The following is a 17037-nucleotide window of genomic DNA, read 5'->3' as shown; positions in this document are numbered from 1 at the left end:
ACGCCATTTTTCTTTCATTGTTGCAGTTGTGTTTTCCATCCTCTGCAATCTTTCTTCAAGACTCTAAAGGTTAAACTGATGTCTTCTAAGTGTGGCGTAAGTGTCAGCTGAGATCTCCTTTCCATGGTAATGTGTGTCGGACATTTCTGATGTCATCTTTCATACTAGCCGGCCTCGGTTTGTAGCGTCGTCGACCGATGTTCGATGATGAATGTCGGTCGATTTGTTGTTACATCTGTCGATCGATGACGATGCTTCTGGTCAACGGGCAATGTATCTCTGAATCTACACCAATTCCCCTTGTATAGCTTCAATATTGGAAGTCAAAGCACTAATGTTAAGATCCATTGGGAAATAGATGTCAACACATCTCCCATCAAGCCTCTCTTCTGTAGTTTCCAGAGCTCTTTAGATCTCTTTTACCAACTGATCTATTTCTTCCCTGGTGTGAAAATTTTGTTGAGACTTCATTGTATGTGGGCGTGGTGGATTGTCGTCGACCGATGTTGGCAATCTGATTGTCGATCGATGTGCATTGACGAATGTCGATCGATGTCTGTTGATATCTGCCGATCGATGACGATCGAGCAACGTCGGTAGCATGTTGAATTCGGGCTATGTCTTGCTTCATCTCCTCCATGCAAGTAGTTAGCCAACTGATACTGTCATTCAATGGGTAGTAGACACCATCAAGTTTCATCTGGAAAGCTTCTTTATTCTTCTCTTGTTCTCCACAGACTCCATAGAACATCTCATTGGTCTGTGTGAATAAGTTAGCATGTTCATGAAGACATATGTAGCTTGGCTCGTCTCTCGAAGCTCTCTCCAGAACTCTTCTGATATCCATGTTGTGAAGACGAATGGTGTTTCCATCTAGATCTCTGGCGTATCCATGTTCATCTCTGTAGACTCCATACTGATCATTCTCTTCCCAGTAGAATTTCCTGGTACTGTGGGAATCAAAAGCTTTTCTGCAGAATTCTGGCGTTTTGTCGACCAATGTTGGGACGTTAACGTCGATCGATGGTCTAGTGGGATGGCGAGAACTTAGTTTGAAGCTTTTGTCTAGGCCACCAACTTCGTCATAGAACTCTTTTGTATCCTTCTATTGGTATTCTGGAATGTTGCGTTGATATACGAACAAATTTTCTGCTCCATTGGCTGTCTAAAGGGTGTCTTCAATGTCTTTTCGAGATACATTCAGTATACATCCTTCTATTGCTCTTGCGTGGCCATCTGGATCTCTGAAAATAACAAATTCGTTTGGAGTTAGATACTCGTTATTAAATTTATCTCTTTCACTTACAGTGGTTTTTGGTTTAGAGCGGATGTCGATCGATGTTGAAGGATTTATGTCGATCGATGTTGAAGGATTTATGTCGATCGATGGACGTTCTGTCGATCGAATGTGTGTATCGTGTTTTTCCCCAAGCAGTTTTTGATCGATGTTGATCTGTTTCATCGAGTCTTTGCATGTTGAGAAGTTCCTCATATGTGAAACCTTCATGTAGTTAATCTGCTCCTGCCTCATATATTGATGTTTCTACTGCATAGCTTTCGTGATGGTGATCATCTGCCCAACTGCCAATCGAGTACTCTCTCTCTCTCACTCGATTCACTTACGCGTTGATCGATGAGTAGTTGGTGATGTCGGTCGATGCTGGTTTCCGGTTTCTCTGAGGAGGTTGAGTATCGATCGATGGTGAGCCAGGTATGTCGATCGATCGGGCATTCCTTTTCCAGGAGGAATGATGTAGACGTGTATCTTCCTCATCAAGGATGGCTTTGTACTCAGTAGCTCGTTCATCCTCATAGTCTTCATCATACTCTTCTGTATGCATGTGTTGTCTGGTGTATGCGTCAATAGTGGGGTTGTAGTAGTCGTTCTCCCAATCATCTGGACGACTGTCGACCGATTCTTCATGTGGTATGTCGGTCGATTTCTGATTACCACTATCGATCAATGTTGCAGTGTGAGTTTCGATCGACGCTAAGTATTCTGTCTCGTATTCCACTCCACAGTGACAAGCTGCAATGATTCTGGATCATTGAATCTTCTGGAGGAAATCTGTGGCTTCTTGACTGGAATGGGGTCGTAGTGGGCATTAGGATCTATGAGTGTTAGACACAACTGGTTGGTTTGCAATTTGCACACTGCTCCCACCGTTAACAAGAAGGCTCTCCCAAGTAGTAGAGAAGAGTTCCAGTTTAGCTTGATGTCCAAGACATGGAAATCAACTGGAACTAGGGCATTACCAATCTGCATCACTAGGTCTCTCAAAATTCCTCCTGAGTTCCTCTGAGAACAATCCACAAAAGTGAACAATTCATGCGAAGGCTCCACCTGGAGACTCAGATGGTCTGCCATAACCCTAGGTAGGATGCTGACTGATGCTCATGTGTCGCACAAGGCATGTGGAAATTCAATACCCTTCACCATGCATGGTATTGCAAATTGCCCATGATCACTCTTCTTCTTCAAAGTAATCCTCATCCTCATCTTTTCTCTAGCTTCACAGAACATTCTCTTGATATCCTCTTCTTTCTCTCTAGTTTCACTGAAGAACATCCACAATCTGTGAGTATAATAAGCCTATTTGAATGGCTTATCTAGAGGAATCCTGAAGACTCTCTTTCGGAAATTTTCCTTTCCCTTTTCATTAGCCCCCCTCTTCAGATGTTTCACCACTTTTTCCTTTCTTCTCCTTAGGGTTCTTCCAGTAGGAACCCTATCCTCTTCCATAGGATCTTCTCCATCTTCTGAAGGTGTCCTGACGGTCTCTAGCAGGTTTTCTGAAGGTTTGGGTTTGGGCTTGAGTGCATTAAGACGTGCAACATCTATATTTGGCATCTGCACTCAGTAGGTAATAGGTGCTCGTCGATCGATAGGCACTGGAGGTTGTCGATCGATGGCGAACTCTGTTTGTCAAGCGATATTAGATTCTCCATGTCGATCGATGGAGGTATCAGCTCGTCGAGCGATTCGACCGTTATCAGAGCTGGGCGGATGTGGGTGTTTCGCTGCGAACTCCTCGTGAGTCAGAATCCTTACGGCATTGCAAGATTCGGTTGACTCCGTTGGTGTCATCGGTCGATGCTCTGGAGATCCTGTCGATCGATTAGGACTATCTGACGTCGATCGATGTTCGAAGTCTGGCGTCGATCGATGTTTGAAGTCTGGCGTCGATCGACACAAATGCAATCCGGCGAAACTCATCAAACTTTCTACTTCGAAATCTCCTTCTTGCAGCTTCTCTTCCTTCACCACTTGCCAAAAATCATCCTCAATGATGGCATTCACGTGGTGTTTCATCACATCATCCCCTACCACTCTTGTCGAGGCTTCTTGCCTCTTGACAGCATCTCCTGTCTGCACAACCTGCATCTCCAGCTTCTTCACATGAGTGCTCAAAGTCTCAAACTTTGTGTTCAGGTTGGTGTAGACAGAATCAATCTTCCCATTGAAGTCCACTGTCATTCGCTCATGTGTCTCAAGAACCCTATCAAGCATCTCTTCAATCTTGCTCTCTTGAGTAGGCGGCGGTGGCTTCTGGTAGTAGGAATTTCCATAATTCATGTTGTTGTTGTAGCTGTTGCTGTAGGGTTTCTGATACTGCGAACTCTGGTTGAAATTGCCCCTATTTCCATAGGAATTTCGGTTTCCACCCTGGTTTCCAGAACCTTGGAATCCAGTTCCACCAATGAAGTTCACTTCTTCTTCTTCCTCTGCTCTACCCTCTGTGTCTACAGCTTCTGCATCTTCAACAAATCAGACTTGCTTCCTAAGAAGCTTGTGAACACTATCCAGCTTTACCTTCACCTCATCCATCTGATCATTCCCAAGGATGGTGGCAGACTTTTCCCTCTCAAAATCAGTGTTTTTGGTGCTGTTGCTAGATGCTAGGTTTTCAATGACCTTTACTGCCTCCTCCGGATTTCTTGTGTTGAAGTTCCCATTGTTGGAAGCATCAAGAGCCATTTGGTACTGCACCGCGATGCCTCTGTAAAAAGTACTGAGCAGTTGTACTTCATTGAATCCATGGTGTGGACAGTCTCTCTGATAAGACTTAAATCTGATACCAAGAGCCTCTGAATGATTCTGCAGGCCCCTGAGAGAAGGTAGAGATCTTGCTTCTTAAGTCTTCAACACGTGCTTCATCAAAAAAATTACATAAGAATGCATTCTTGATGTCGCTCCAGGACGTGAGAGATCCTGGTGGTAACTGCTTAAGCCAATGTGAAGCTTCTCCAGCAAGAGTGAACTTGAAGAGTTTTCATAGGAGATAATCCTCAGGGACTCCTTTGACTTTAATAGCAGATATCAGATCCTCGAACCTCTCCAGATGGTCCATAAGATGCTCGTGAGATAATCCATGGTAGGGTATATGTCCCACGAGTGTGTAGTACTGCGCCTTCAACTCGAAATCCCTCTGAATAGTGGGAGGACAAATGGCTGATCTGTTGGTTTAGAACTGATCTGGACGGTTGTAGTCAGCCAAAGTCTTGGGTCGCGTAGCCTCATCTACACGTAGATTAGTACATGTAGCATTAGCATCAGACTCAGGGATTGCAGCCCCCTGAGCATCATCCTCTGACCTGCTGCATTACGCAGATGACCCTCCTGGTCATGCAGGTCTCCATTATTATCTCATACAAGTATCAAAGTCGCAACCATGTCTCGCGACTCAGTATCGATCGATGTCTGGGATGGTGTATCGATCGATGTCGGATGAATGATGTCGGTCGATGGAAGGTGAGTGTCTTCGGTCGACAGTGGTGAGCGAGTATCGGTGCGAGACTAGTGTCTGGGTTGACGGTGGTTGAGCGAAATCGAGCGACGCACAAGTGTTGTTGTCCGTCGATGATGAGCGCGCTTCCTTGCGGATCGAACGTTCCAAATTTGCAGGATCTGGTGAGAATAGCAGTTGAGTTTCCTTGCTGCTTCTCAAAACTTTGTGTCAGAAACTTAACAAAAATTAGATCGAATAGGCGATCAAAGCTCCCAGGCAATGGCGCCAAATTTGATACCACTCAAATTACCCTAAGGAATGATTTATACTCTCTCAAATAAGAGGTCGAGTTGTAGTACTTAGGGATCGAATTCACATGGAGCTAGGGAACCTAAGAAATCTAATATGATTTGTTAAGCAAGATGGTTTTTAGAGATTTAAATATAATTTGCAGTTTAGTATTGAACAAGTGTTTGTTCAATTGATTGGTTGAGGTTTTGGTGCTCAAAAAGGAAATAGTTAGACTTAGGTTTTTTATTCAGGAAACTTGGGATTATAATCCTACAGATGTGTAATGAGTTGCATGCATGATAATGTAAAGCTCAACTACTTAGTCAACAAGTCTTACAGCTTTCGCATGTTTAGACTTGTCTATTAACTAGATCTAATGATCTCAACTATCGTATGTCGATCAATAGAAAGTGTCGAACGATGATCTTATAGGGATATCGATCGATTCACCTTTCGCTCTGTCGATCGATTATTCAATGATGATATCGATCGACGCGCTTCTAGTTAAGCTCTATGAGCGGGTTGAATGATAGCTTACTAAGCTCACTAGATCAGCTCTCGCCTTACTCATAGCAAGAAACTTAGCTTAGTTAGAATGTTTTCAGGATGACAATGAAGCTCTCGCTTTTATCTATCAATCTTAGGGCAAGTTCTAGGTAGCTAATCTAGAGACATGCATTAATGAACAATCCTAATGACAATTACCACAACTCAGAAATCTATAGTTGGGGCTAATCCCTCCTAACCTATTTAAACCCTAAAATCTAACAATGGAACTACTCAGACATGACTAAGCAATTCATAACAGCAGTTAGGTAAGAAAACTTCATTAGAATAGTAAATAGATTTTAATGGAGTTCCAATCACAAATTATAACTTTGGATTTTCTCTCCAATCTATCAAAATCCTAAAAAACCTTGCTGTGAAAATAATAAAACAAGAAAAGCACACTCTGCCTCTAACATGGTGGCAAAGCTTATATAATTAGGTTAAAACTCGTCAGGGTAATCTTGTAAATTGGTGAAGACTTGGGCTTCAAGTCGGCTGTGACCAAACGGGCTTTCTTTGCGCTTCGCTGTCGATCGATGTCAAGGTATAAACATCGGTCAATTATTCCTCTCCAATATCGACCGATGGTCGAGCTCGATGGTCATCTTGGGTGTTTGTTCCAAATATCTCCAGAATACTCCAAAATCATCACTTATCTCCAAATCACTCCTGATCTTATAAATGTAATAAATAGACTCTATAATATAATAATTATTAGTAAAAACAGCTATAAACCATGGATGAAAATGGGTCAAATCCATGGTCAATCAAGCATCCATGTTTTAAGTTGTAAGAGCATTAATAAGGTTCTTTACCAACGTCTCTCAAGGTAACTATATTAGTATTTTAAAATAAAGTAACTACATAATTAAAAGTTAATGTGTTAAATTATCTGGCTTTGACATCTGTAAAATTATTCTTCCAACACAAATAAAAAGTTTCTTCCCTATAGACGTTCTTTTCATTTCTTGCTTTCTCTTTCTTATTTCCAATTTTCATATTAATTTTTATATTCAGATACCTTAGTAAAAAGTGCCCACTGCGGGTGCTCTTAGTTGTAACTAAAGAAAAATATTTGTAAAATATTAGGTTGATATTCTAAATTTGGAGAACTCCATCTCCTTCTATAAGACGATGTCACAGTAAGAGCACTGGATGCTAGAGTCTCTTTCGGCGAGCATTGATTTTTTAGTGATCAATGCCAGATAAACAAAAAAGGGGGCCAAGTGGACGTTATCCTAAATTTATGAATGCTAGGCGTGAAAGCTTTACCTAAGAAGAATCGTAAAAAGAGTCGAGTGGTCACAAATGTTTCAACAAATTAGCTTCTCCTACCCGTTTTTGGATATTACTTAAGATATTCATTATGGGGATAGTGTAGTGTAATGATGCCTTTCCTTTTATATTTTAAAAATAATTTCAAAGTCCAATTGGCATAAAAATGTAACTACAATTTTCTTTTACGAAAATCAAATAAAAATAATTTGTTGTTTATATATTGATACATTTATGTACATATTTATACAACATAGAGGAGCTATTCTAGGAAATGATATATATGATTGATACACAATTATCTCTGAGAATATACGATAATAATGAGATGATATTATTTACTTAATACGCCCCATCAAGATAGAGGTAGGTCCTTTGACAACACCAATTTTAGATGACACCTGAGTGAATGGAGCACGAGAGAGTGGCTTTGTGAGAGCATCAGCCAGTTAATCTTTGGGGGAGACATGTGTCACTCTAAGTATACCGGCCGTAATTTGGTTTCTGATGAAATGATAATCAAGAGCCTGATGCTTCATTCGAAAATGGAATACCGGATTGGCTCATAGATAAGTTGCTCCCACATTATCGCAGTAAATTAATGACCGGAGGACCATTTATGTTGATGCCAAGTTCTCTTAATAATGAACAGATCCACCTGAGCTCAGCCGATGTATTAGCAACAGGCCTATATTCAGCTTCAGTTGACGATCGTGCTACTCCTTTATGCTTCTTCAACGACCATGAAATAGGATGACGGCCAAGATAAATGATATAGGCATTTGTCGAGACAAAATCGTCGCTGTCCCCTGCCAAGTGTGCGTCCGAGTATGCGTGTAGTGACGAAGGATTTTGACTACTAAAATAGAGACCCTGCAAGACGCCTCAACACTCGCTTCACTTCGGTCCACTGATCCATTGTAGGAGCATGCATATACTGCGATAGTTTGTTGACAGCGTAAGAAATGGCGGGTCTTGTGAAAGCGAGATACTGAAGGCTGCCCACTGCTGATCGATACTTAGTTGCATAAGTCATGTGCCAGAGTTGAGGGAGAGCTTAGTGATACGCCCTATATGGGATCACTCGACCGATAAGGTTTTGATATGAACTCACGAATGAGAACTGGATGGATTGAAGGGTCGCACGAAGGTTGCGGAAGGCTTCCGATATTCCCGAAGCCAATTTGTTGCTGGATGTGACGCACCGGTCGAACAAAGAAGAAAACTCGATCCGTTGCTTGATATGACGCACAAGTCCAACGAGAAAGAGGTGTTTACTTGGAGCTAACCACACCAAGAAACGAGAAGTGTTCTAATCAAAGAACAAAGAGTATAAACTCAAATTAAGAAGGAAAAATTGATTACTTTATTCAAACGAGGGAATTACATACTTATAGAGTTTGTAGTCAAAGACTAATAAAGGAATTGTGAGAAAACAAGACATAGAAAATGAAAACATTGACTAGAAAATGATAAATGAGTCAAAGGCGCAGACTCAGATGAAGACCAGTCAAGATGACCATTCAGCTACTGTCCAGATTCATCCGAACCTAATACGTGCACGGTGGTAAGGAGAAAGACGCACGCGGGTCGAACGGTACGATCGGCCGGATGTCCTTCACGATCGGAATGTATCCAAGTGCGGGACAAGTCATATGAAAGCTTGAGAATCTTTGCCTTAGAGAAATTTGGATGAGTAAAGTCCATGAGTGGGTCGAACAGGGAGGCAAGGTCGAGGGTAGGTTCGTCGGGATGAACCAAATGGCTCAAAAGTGAGAATGCATGATCGTCTTCGGATTCTTCATGACTCAGGCTAAGTCTGGCTTGACTATCAGTCTTGGATTGTCGAGAATGTCCAAGGAAAACGAGCTCTTCTGGTTCCTTAATTGTGGGATGGAATGGAGCCCACAGGCCGAGTGAGTGGGCGTGGATGCCCACGGAATGGAGCCCACAGGCCGAGTGAGTGGGCGTGGATGCCCATTAGCCGTGGGGGGGGGAGGGGGGGAGGAGCGTTACAAGTGTTATCAGAGGCAAACCCAGACTAGTGTGGAGTCAGTGAAGACTCACACTAACATGGGTAACGATCATTGGGTGCGACGAGGACGTTGCGTTCTTTGAGATGGGGTGACTTGTAACATCTGGCTTTGTGGTATATGGAAAAGCTTAAGAGAATTGATTTGGCTATCTATGTCACCAAAGTGCACCAACCTTTTCTGACACTCATCCGTTTAAAACTTCAGGGTTAAGCGTGCTCGATCTGGAGTAGTGAAAGGATGGGTGACCTATCGGGAAGTGATTCGTGATACCGTGTGAGTGAGGCGAAAGCACAGGGAAAGATCATGGTGTGATTGCTGGGCCAGTGAACAATTATTTCGAACATTCGAAAAAATTAACGCACCGTCTGTGGGACGGGATGGAACCCACGGGCCAAGTAAGCGGGCATGGATGGCCCATTATCCGTGGACGGTCAGAGCGTTACAGTCGACTTGTTCCATCACTTGTGAGTCTCTTAATTCCGTCTCCATCATCACCTCTAAGCTATCGACTATCTTTACACGTTTCTTGTGGCTTGTACTCCATCGGAAGACATGTTATGACGAGTTTGGAGATGAGTTGGCAGGTGGTGAAGGCAAGAACACCCGAAAATCACTGAGGTTCTTGGTAATTTTGCAGGAAGTGTTAATCAGAGCTATCGCCACTCATGGACCCGTCAAAACACCTAATGAGGAAGAGAAAAGTTTAAAAGGTTTTGATTAAAGGCAAACACAACGTCGTTTTACTGACTATATCGACTCATACTTACCATTGTAAATACTACCCCTTTCGATTTACTGGTTCGTCGAAATCGTTTTAAATGTTACGGTAACGAGTTCGGGGAGGAAATTCAAATTGTAATAAAATTGGACTTATCTTTAGCATGAATCTTTTGTTTGGATTTTAAATGCACAATAAAAATTGGTAAAGCTGTAACATGTTCTTTTCTGAGTATGTGAATGTGTAAGAATAATGCCCAAACATTATGGATCATATACGTAGAAAAATGAAAAATATTTATCTCTTATATATTATTTGAGAAGTTTTACGACATTTGAGATATGATAATTTGTCATCACTAGAATGCTTCTTAAAATATTTAGATCTATATGTTGGTCCATCTAAATATATACATTACTTATCATTAAACTAGCTATAAAATTAAATTTTAATGTACAAAAAAAATTATTTTCTCTTCTATCCTTAAATTAAAGCTACAAAATTACCTAATGTGATTAAAATATATATGAAAATTAATAACTTTTCATAATAAATTTTTATAACAATTTGAATATCCTCTAACATTTTATTTAAATTATAATATCCTCTAACATTTTATTTGAATATCCTCTAACATTTTATTTAAATTATAACAATTTGAATATCCTCTAACATTTTTTCCGTATATGTTATTTTGAATTTTTTAAAACGTCTTCAAATTAATAAATTAATAAAATTCCCACATTATATAATTTATGATCAATGGTTTAAATTTTTTTTTGTTACAGTAAGCTATAAATGATTATAAAATCATATAAGTTAATAGATATTCAGATTACAATTATATATTTTTTGATATCATTTAAATTAAAATATATACCATATAAAATAACATAATTTTTTTAATTTTGAAATTTTCTTTGAAAAATTATTGAGAACTTAATATATTAATTTCTAAATTGTCATTTAATTAAAAATATTATAAATTACTATAACTATGAAACGTCTAACATTGAAAATTTTGTTATCAATGGTTTAAAAAAATTATATAAAAATATACAAATGATCATAAAAATATATGAGTTGAAAATCTCATTTATTAGATACTCATATTAAGAAAATACTATATGTATGTTAATATCATTTAAATTTTATTATATATCAAATAAAATAGATAATATTGATTGTTTGGATTGATTTATCATAAAATAATTGTAAATAAATAAGACTGATATTTTTGATCTATATACTCGCACCAATTTAATTATATATTTAACTGTTATAATTTATCAAATACTCAATATAGATTTATTTTTTTATTATTTGTAATATGTAAAATAACGCAAAATAAATAATAGTACGTAAAGATAATTTGTATACACAATGTTTATCATGCACAAAGCGTGGATTTAAACCTGGTTAACAATTAAAAGAAATGAATGGAGAAATGTTGTCAAAGAACAAGGAAGGAGAAATGAGAAATAATTTGCTGGACGATAATAAATATTCCTTTTACATATTTTGGCTAGCTAGAACGATAGAAATATCCATGATTTTTTTTTCATTTGTTGTGCATTCTTTTGAACATTTGTGCATTCAAATAATATATTCTATTTTTTGTATTATAATTATCTAGAATTGACGCAAATGCAAATGGACATCAACATATTGTACATATGATTTGGATTTTTCCCAACGAGAGGATATGGGAAAATAGCCTTTTCCTAGAAACGGGTGGATACATTATTGTGGCAAATGAGCATCAACATGATTTACCATTTCGGTTAATTTTAACCATTTCGGTTAATTTTAACCATTTCCTGCTCTGCTTTCTTCTTCATCTATAGCTATTTAAAGTATCTATTTGTGAAAGCATGGAATATGCTCTGCTCCACTATTTCACACATACCAAACAGAGTTAACACCATACTCAAACGACTTCAACTTTCTTTTCTTCACGTCTCTACCTGCAAATAAACATCTAAAATACATAATTATTCTCAATCCCCCATCACAGAAAATAAATGCATACCATAGTGACTTCTAACTAAACAAACTCGGCCACTGTGAAACCTGCATGACCGTTTGACTCATGGCCATTTCACAACACTCCAAAGCGCAGATAAAAAATTGTTGAAAATAGGTTTTACCGGGTTTATTCAGGTTATACCAGGGGGAAAAAATTAGTGAAACCATCTATCTAGAGGTATGATCCCAAACAAAGACGTTGAAGTTCAGTGAGAGATGGCCAAGGCAGAGTCCAGCAAACATAAGGTTATAGAAACAAGTCTAATGGGAACAAACGAAGAAAAGGCTTTGTGCCACTCATTATTCTGTCTCTACCCAAAAAAAAAAAGAAGAAGAGGAACCTCAAAAGGAAATGGGTGATTCTTATTCGACTAGAGAATCTGATAATGCAAAAATCAATACCTTAAGATTCTTTTTAGATTAAGACAGAATATATGTCCTTCGAGAGTTTAACGGTTAACAGATGACGTTGTAATATGCCGTCTGAGAGATAATATAGAGAATGAGAACCACACCAGACCTTTTTCTTTTAACTTTTCCTAAACAAATTCTGAAATTAAATAGCACAAGAAAAATAAAAAGAGAAAAAGGAGGGACCTTATGTATGAGATTATAAAATGGCAAGCTAAGTTGATATCCAAAACTAGGCCGCCTAAGCTCTTGTTTGGTACCCGAGAGTCTCCGCCTCTGTATCCAACCTCTGTCACATGTAGCAGAGGGAGTTTTGATATCGTATAGTGCTGTAAAATCTTTGTCCATTCTATTGATGTGTTTATAGATATTTATGTTACTCTTTGTCAAAGGATTTTGCAGTGCAATAAGAAGAGAGATGGCAAGAAATGAGTGGATCAACAGTTACCTGGAAGCTATTCTTGATGTTGGAACTAGCAACAAAAAGAGGTTTGAGAGCAACTCCAAGATCGTCCAGAAGCTTGGAGATATGAATAGAAAGGAACCTCAAGAGAAGGTGTTTAGTCCCATCAAGTACTTTGTGGAAGAGGTTGTCAACAGCTTCGATGAGTCTGACCTGTATAAAACATGGATTAAGGTTTGATCCTCAACCTATAAATTTAGATCAATGATATACAAAGAGAATATATCAATGATATAACACAAAAAAAAAACCTCAAAAGTGATTTTAGCAAAACAAAAGTTTTTACAAATAAATTAAATACCTGCAAGTGATGGTAGAGGGATCTTTAAACTTGTTGCGGCAGGTGATAGCAACAAGGAACACTCGTGAACGTAGCAACAGGCTTGAGAATATATGCTGGCGTATATGGCATCTTGCACGCAAGAAGAAGCAGGTTTGTTTTCCCTTACATGATTCAAACTCTGCATCCTTTCAAAAGGTTAGGTTCATAGTTTTGGTTTCCATCCACACAGATTGTGTGGGATGATGGGATAAGACTTTCGAAACGAAGAGATGAACGTGAAAAAGGACGCAATGATGCAGAAGAGGATCTTTCCGAGCTTTCTGAAGGAGAGAAGGAGAAGAGTGACGCTGTTACCACTCTCGAGCCACCCCGAGATCAGATGCCTCGTATCCGCTCTGAAATGCAAATTTGGTCTGAAGATGATAAATCAAGTCGAAACCTTTACATTGTCTTAATCAGGCAAGTACAAGTTGGTTTATATGACTTTATTTGTATTGTCAAGATGCTTACCAGGTGCCTGCCTCTATCTGCAGTATGCATGGACTAGTGCGCGGAGAAAACATGGAGCTTGGCAGAGACTCAGATACTGGCGGCCAGGTGAAATATGTTGTTGAGCTTGCTCGCGCTTTGGCCAACACGGAAGGTGTCCACAGGGTCGACCTCTTAACACGGCAAATCAGTTCACCAGAGGTTGACTCAAGCTATGGAGAGCCAGTTGAGATGTTATCATGCCCTCCAGAAGGTAGCGGAAGCTGTGGTTCCTACATTATCCGCATCCCCTGCGGTTCACGAGACAAGTACTATCACAATAAGACTCCTCTAAATTCCTGTTATGAAAAGAGCATCTAGTTTCTCTAATACTCATGTTTTTTTTTATTTTTCAAATGCAGGTACATAGCAAAGGAGTCACTCTGGCCTCATATTCACGAGTTTGTTGATGGGGCGCTTAATCACATAGTGGACATAGCAAGGTCTCTCGGAGAGCAAGTGAATGGAGGGAAGCCAATCTGGCCTTATGTAATCCATGGCCACTATGCAGATGCAGGAGAAGTAGCTGCACATTTGGCAGGAACGTTGAATGTGCCGATGGTGCTAACCGGTCACTCTTTAGGAAGGAACAAGTTTGAGCAGTTGCTTAAACAAGGGAGAATTACGAGAGAGGATATCAACAAAACATACAAGATCATGAGGAGGATTGAAGCTGAAGAGCTGAGCTTAGATGCAGCAGAGATGGTGGTGACAAGCACACGGCAAGAGATTGAGGCGCAGTGGGGACTGTATGACGGGTTTGATATCAAGCTTGAGAGGAAGCTCAGGGTTAGAAGACGGCGTGGCGTCACCTGCTTTGGTCGATACATGCCCCGAATGGTGGTATGCCTCCTTTTTCGAGATCTAATAAATGAAACAGCACAGTGACTATCATATAAACTATAATCAAGTAGACAACTGCTGACCTGTCTTTGTGAGGACAGGTTATACCACCAGGCATGGATTTCAGTTACGTCTTGACACAAGATTCACAAGATGCTGATGCAGATCTCAAGTCGCTAATTGGCCCTGACCGAAACCAGATTAAAAAGCCTGTACCTCCAATATGGTCTGAGGTATTTCTTTATTTATTTTTTGTGTTCATTTCTGCAAGAAAGAATGATTACAGTCTTGTGTTTGTTTCCATGCCTTTCATATAACTGCATGAAACCTATGATCTGCAGATAATGCGGTTTTTCACAAATACTCATAAGCCAACCATACTTGCGCTGTCTCGACCAGACCCCAAGAAAAATGTCACCACATTGCTCAAAGCTTTTGGTGAATGTCAGCCTCTTCGAGAACTAGCCAACTTGGTAAGTATCTCAGCATTTCTTACCCTATTATTACAGTGTTCTTCTGACATAATTTAATGGGCACAGCCTTGCTAAATTATTTCCTAATAAAGAACCTCCCTGTCCAGACACTCATACTAGGAAACCGAGATGACATTGAAGAGATGTCTAATAGCAGTTCAGTTGTTCTCATGAGTGTCCTAAAGCTGATAGACCAGTATGACTTGTACGGCCAAGTAGCTTATCCCAAGCATCACAAACAATCTGAAGTTCCAGATATTTATCGTTTAGCAGCCAAAACAAAGGTACTTCACAGGAAATTCCTATAATACTATATGATTCTTGCTGTTGCCTCCTTCTCTTATGGTGGCCTTTTTTCTCTTGAAGGGAGTTTTCATTAATCCAGCTCTGGTAGAGCCGTTTGGTCTCACGCTCATTGAGGTAACCAGATTCATTCCTAGGTTATGTTTCTTTACCTCTCTTCATGCTCCCACCATTTATCATTATGTATGACAGGCAGCTGCTTATGGTCTGCCCATTGTTGCCACCAAAAATGGTGGGCCTGTTGATATCGTCAAGGTAATCAAATCTCTTTATTAAAAAACAAACCTCACTTATTCCGAAAATCTAAATTTAACATAATGTATGTGACCAGGCACTAAACCATGGGCTCCTAGTCGACCCACATGATCAGCAAGCCATTTCTGATGCCCTTCTAAAGCTCGTGGCTAACAAACATCTCTGGGCTGAGTGCAGAAAGAACGGTCTCAAGAACATCCACCGTTTCTCATGGCCAGAGCACTGCCGTAACTACCTTTCCCATGTTGAACACTGCAGAAACCGACACCCAACCAGTAGTCTCGACATAATGAAAGTTCCAGAAGAGCCTATAAGTGATTCTCTAGGTGACGTCGATGACATATCTTTGAGATTCTCCATGGATGGAGATTTCAAACTCAATGGGGAACTAGATGCAAGCACTAGACAAAGGAAACTAGTCAACGCCATAAGTCAAATGAATTCTATGAAGGGTGGCCCATCTGCTCTCTACAGCCCTGGCAAAAGGCAGATGCTCTTTGTGATTACTGTTGATTCCTACGATGACAACGGAGACACCAAAGCGAATTTGGAAGATGTCATCAAGAATGTGATGAAAACTGCAGGTTTGACATCGGGCAAAGGAAAAATAGGCTTCGTCCTGGCAACAGGTTCAAGCGTGCAAGAAGTTGTGGAGATGACAAAGAAATACCTGATTAATTTGGAAGAATTTGACGCAATAGTTTGTAACAGCGGAAGTGAGATCTACTATCCATGGAGAGATATGGAGGTTGATGCAGACTATGAAGCTCATGTGGAATACAAATGGCCTGGTGAAAGTCTAAGGTCAGTGATTCTGAGACTAGCATGTACAAAACTTGAAACAGAAGACGACATCACAGAGTATACAAGCGCATGCAGTACTAGGTGCTATGCAATTTCTGTCAAACAAGGAGTCGAGGTAACATTTCTTTTTTATAAGAAAAAAAAAAAAAATATATATATATATATATATATATATATATTTCTCAGCTTAAAAACATATTAAAAGTCTATGTGTGTGAATGGCAGACTCGAAGAGTTGATGACCTTAGGCAGAGGCTTCGGATGAGAGGTTTAAGATGCAACATTGTCTATACACATGCTGCGACAAGGCTAAATGTTATACCACTATGTGCATCAAGATTGCAAGCAGTCAGGTTTAGAATACTGTCAAGAACATATACGATATGTGTATACTGATCTCACGGTGAGAATAACAAAGCTTAATGGCTTTTGTGTAGGTACCTTTCGATAAGGTGGGGAATTGACATGAAGAAGTCTGTTTTGTTTGTGGGAGAGAAGGGAGACACAGACTATGAAGACTTGCTGGGTGGCCTCCACAAAACCATCATCCTAAAAGGTGCAGTGGGATCTGACAGTGAGAAGCTTCTTCGAAGTGAAGAAAACTTCAAAAGAGAAGACGTTGTTCCACTAGACAGCCCTAACATTTCCTATGTCGAAGAGAATGGTGGACCTCCGGAAATGCTATCCACACTAGAGGCCTATGGGATCAAATAATCTGTTTTCTTTATTATGCTTTATTATCTCAGTTCATATACTAATGGGATAATAACGACGCTCTGTAAGATGTTATATATATATTCCAATAAAATAAGCATGTACAGCTTGTTCCTAGTTCCTTAAGATGCTCACAACTGACACATTCTTAGAGAATATGATAGCTACCTGAAGGATCATGGTAGTCTATCTAGTGTGCTATGCCCCCTCTCTTACACCAACAGTGTGTTCATCGTCACATTCGCGTTTCACAGTTTAATTTCACCCTGCAACATGTGGTAGTTGTGATAAAAGAATTGAAAACAAAACTGATCCCATTCCCTAAAGAAAATA

The 17037-nt window shown here is 39.7% G+C and overlaps 1 protein-coding gene across 2 annotated transcripts; it reads left to right on the top strand.

The window, feature by feature from the left end:
• The first annotated feature begins 12136 nt into the window (after nt 1-12136).
• LOC106327013 (probable sucrose-phosphate synthase 4) lies at nt 12137-16801 on the top strand. Of its 2 annotated transcripts, none has more exons than XM_013765011.1 (14): nt 12137-12359; nt 12431-12675; nt 12845-12934; nt 13014-13243; nt 13318-13581; nt 13675-14155; nt 14257-14388; nt 14497-14628; nt 14736-14912; nt 14995-15048; nt 15124-15186; nt 15263-16105; nt 16216-16343; nt 16428-16801. In XM_013765011.1, exons 2-14 carry the CDS (start codon nt 12457-12459, stop codon nt 16702-16704), a joined length of 3090 nt encoding a protein of 1029 aa, XP_013620465.1. In that variant the 5' UTR covers nt 12137-12359; nt 12431-12456; the 3' UTR covers nt 16705-16801. The 2 variants fall into 2 exon arrangements, with proteins under 2 accessions (XP_013620465.1, XP_013620464.1); XM_013765010.1 differs by having other exon boundaries at nt 12196-12359; nt 12441-12675.
• The last annotated feature ends 236 nt before the right edge of the window (nt 16802-17037 follow it).

The sequence above is a fragment of the Brassica oleracea genome, chromosome C2 (genome assembly GCF_000695525.1).
Source record: "Brassica oleracea var. oleracea cultivar TO1000 chromosome C2, BOL, whole genome shotgun sequence".
In the NCBI taxonomy this organism is placed as follows: Eukaryota; Viridiplantae; Streptophyta; class Magnoliopsida; order Brassicales; family Brassicaceae; genus Brassica; species Brassica oleracea.
Note: the sequence above shows the minus strand (reverse complement) of the source record. Positions and strands in the feature narration are given on the sequence as shown.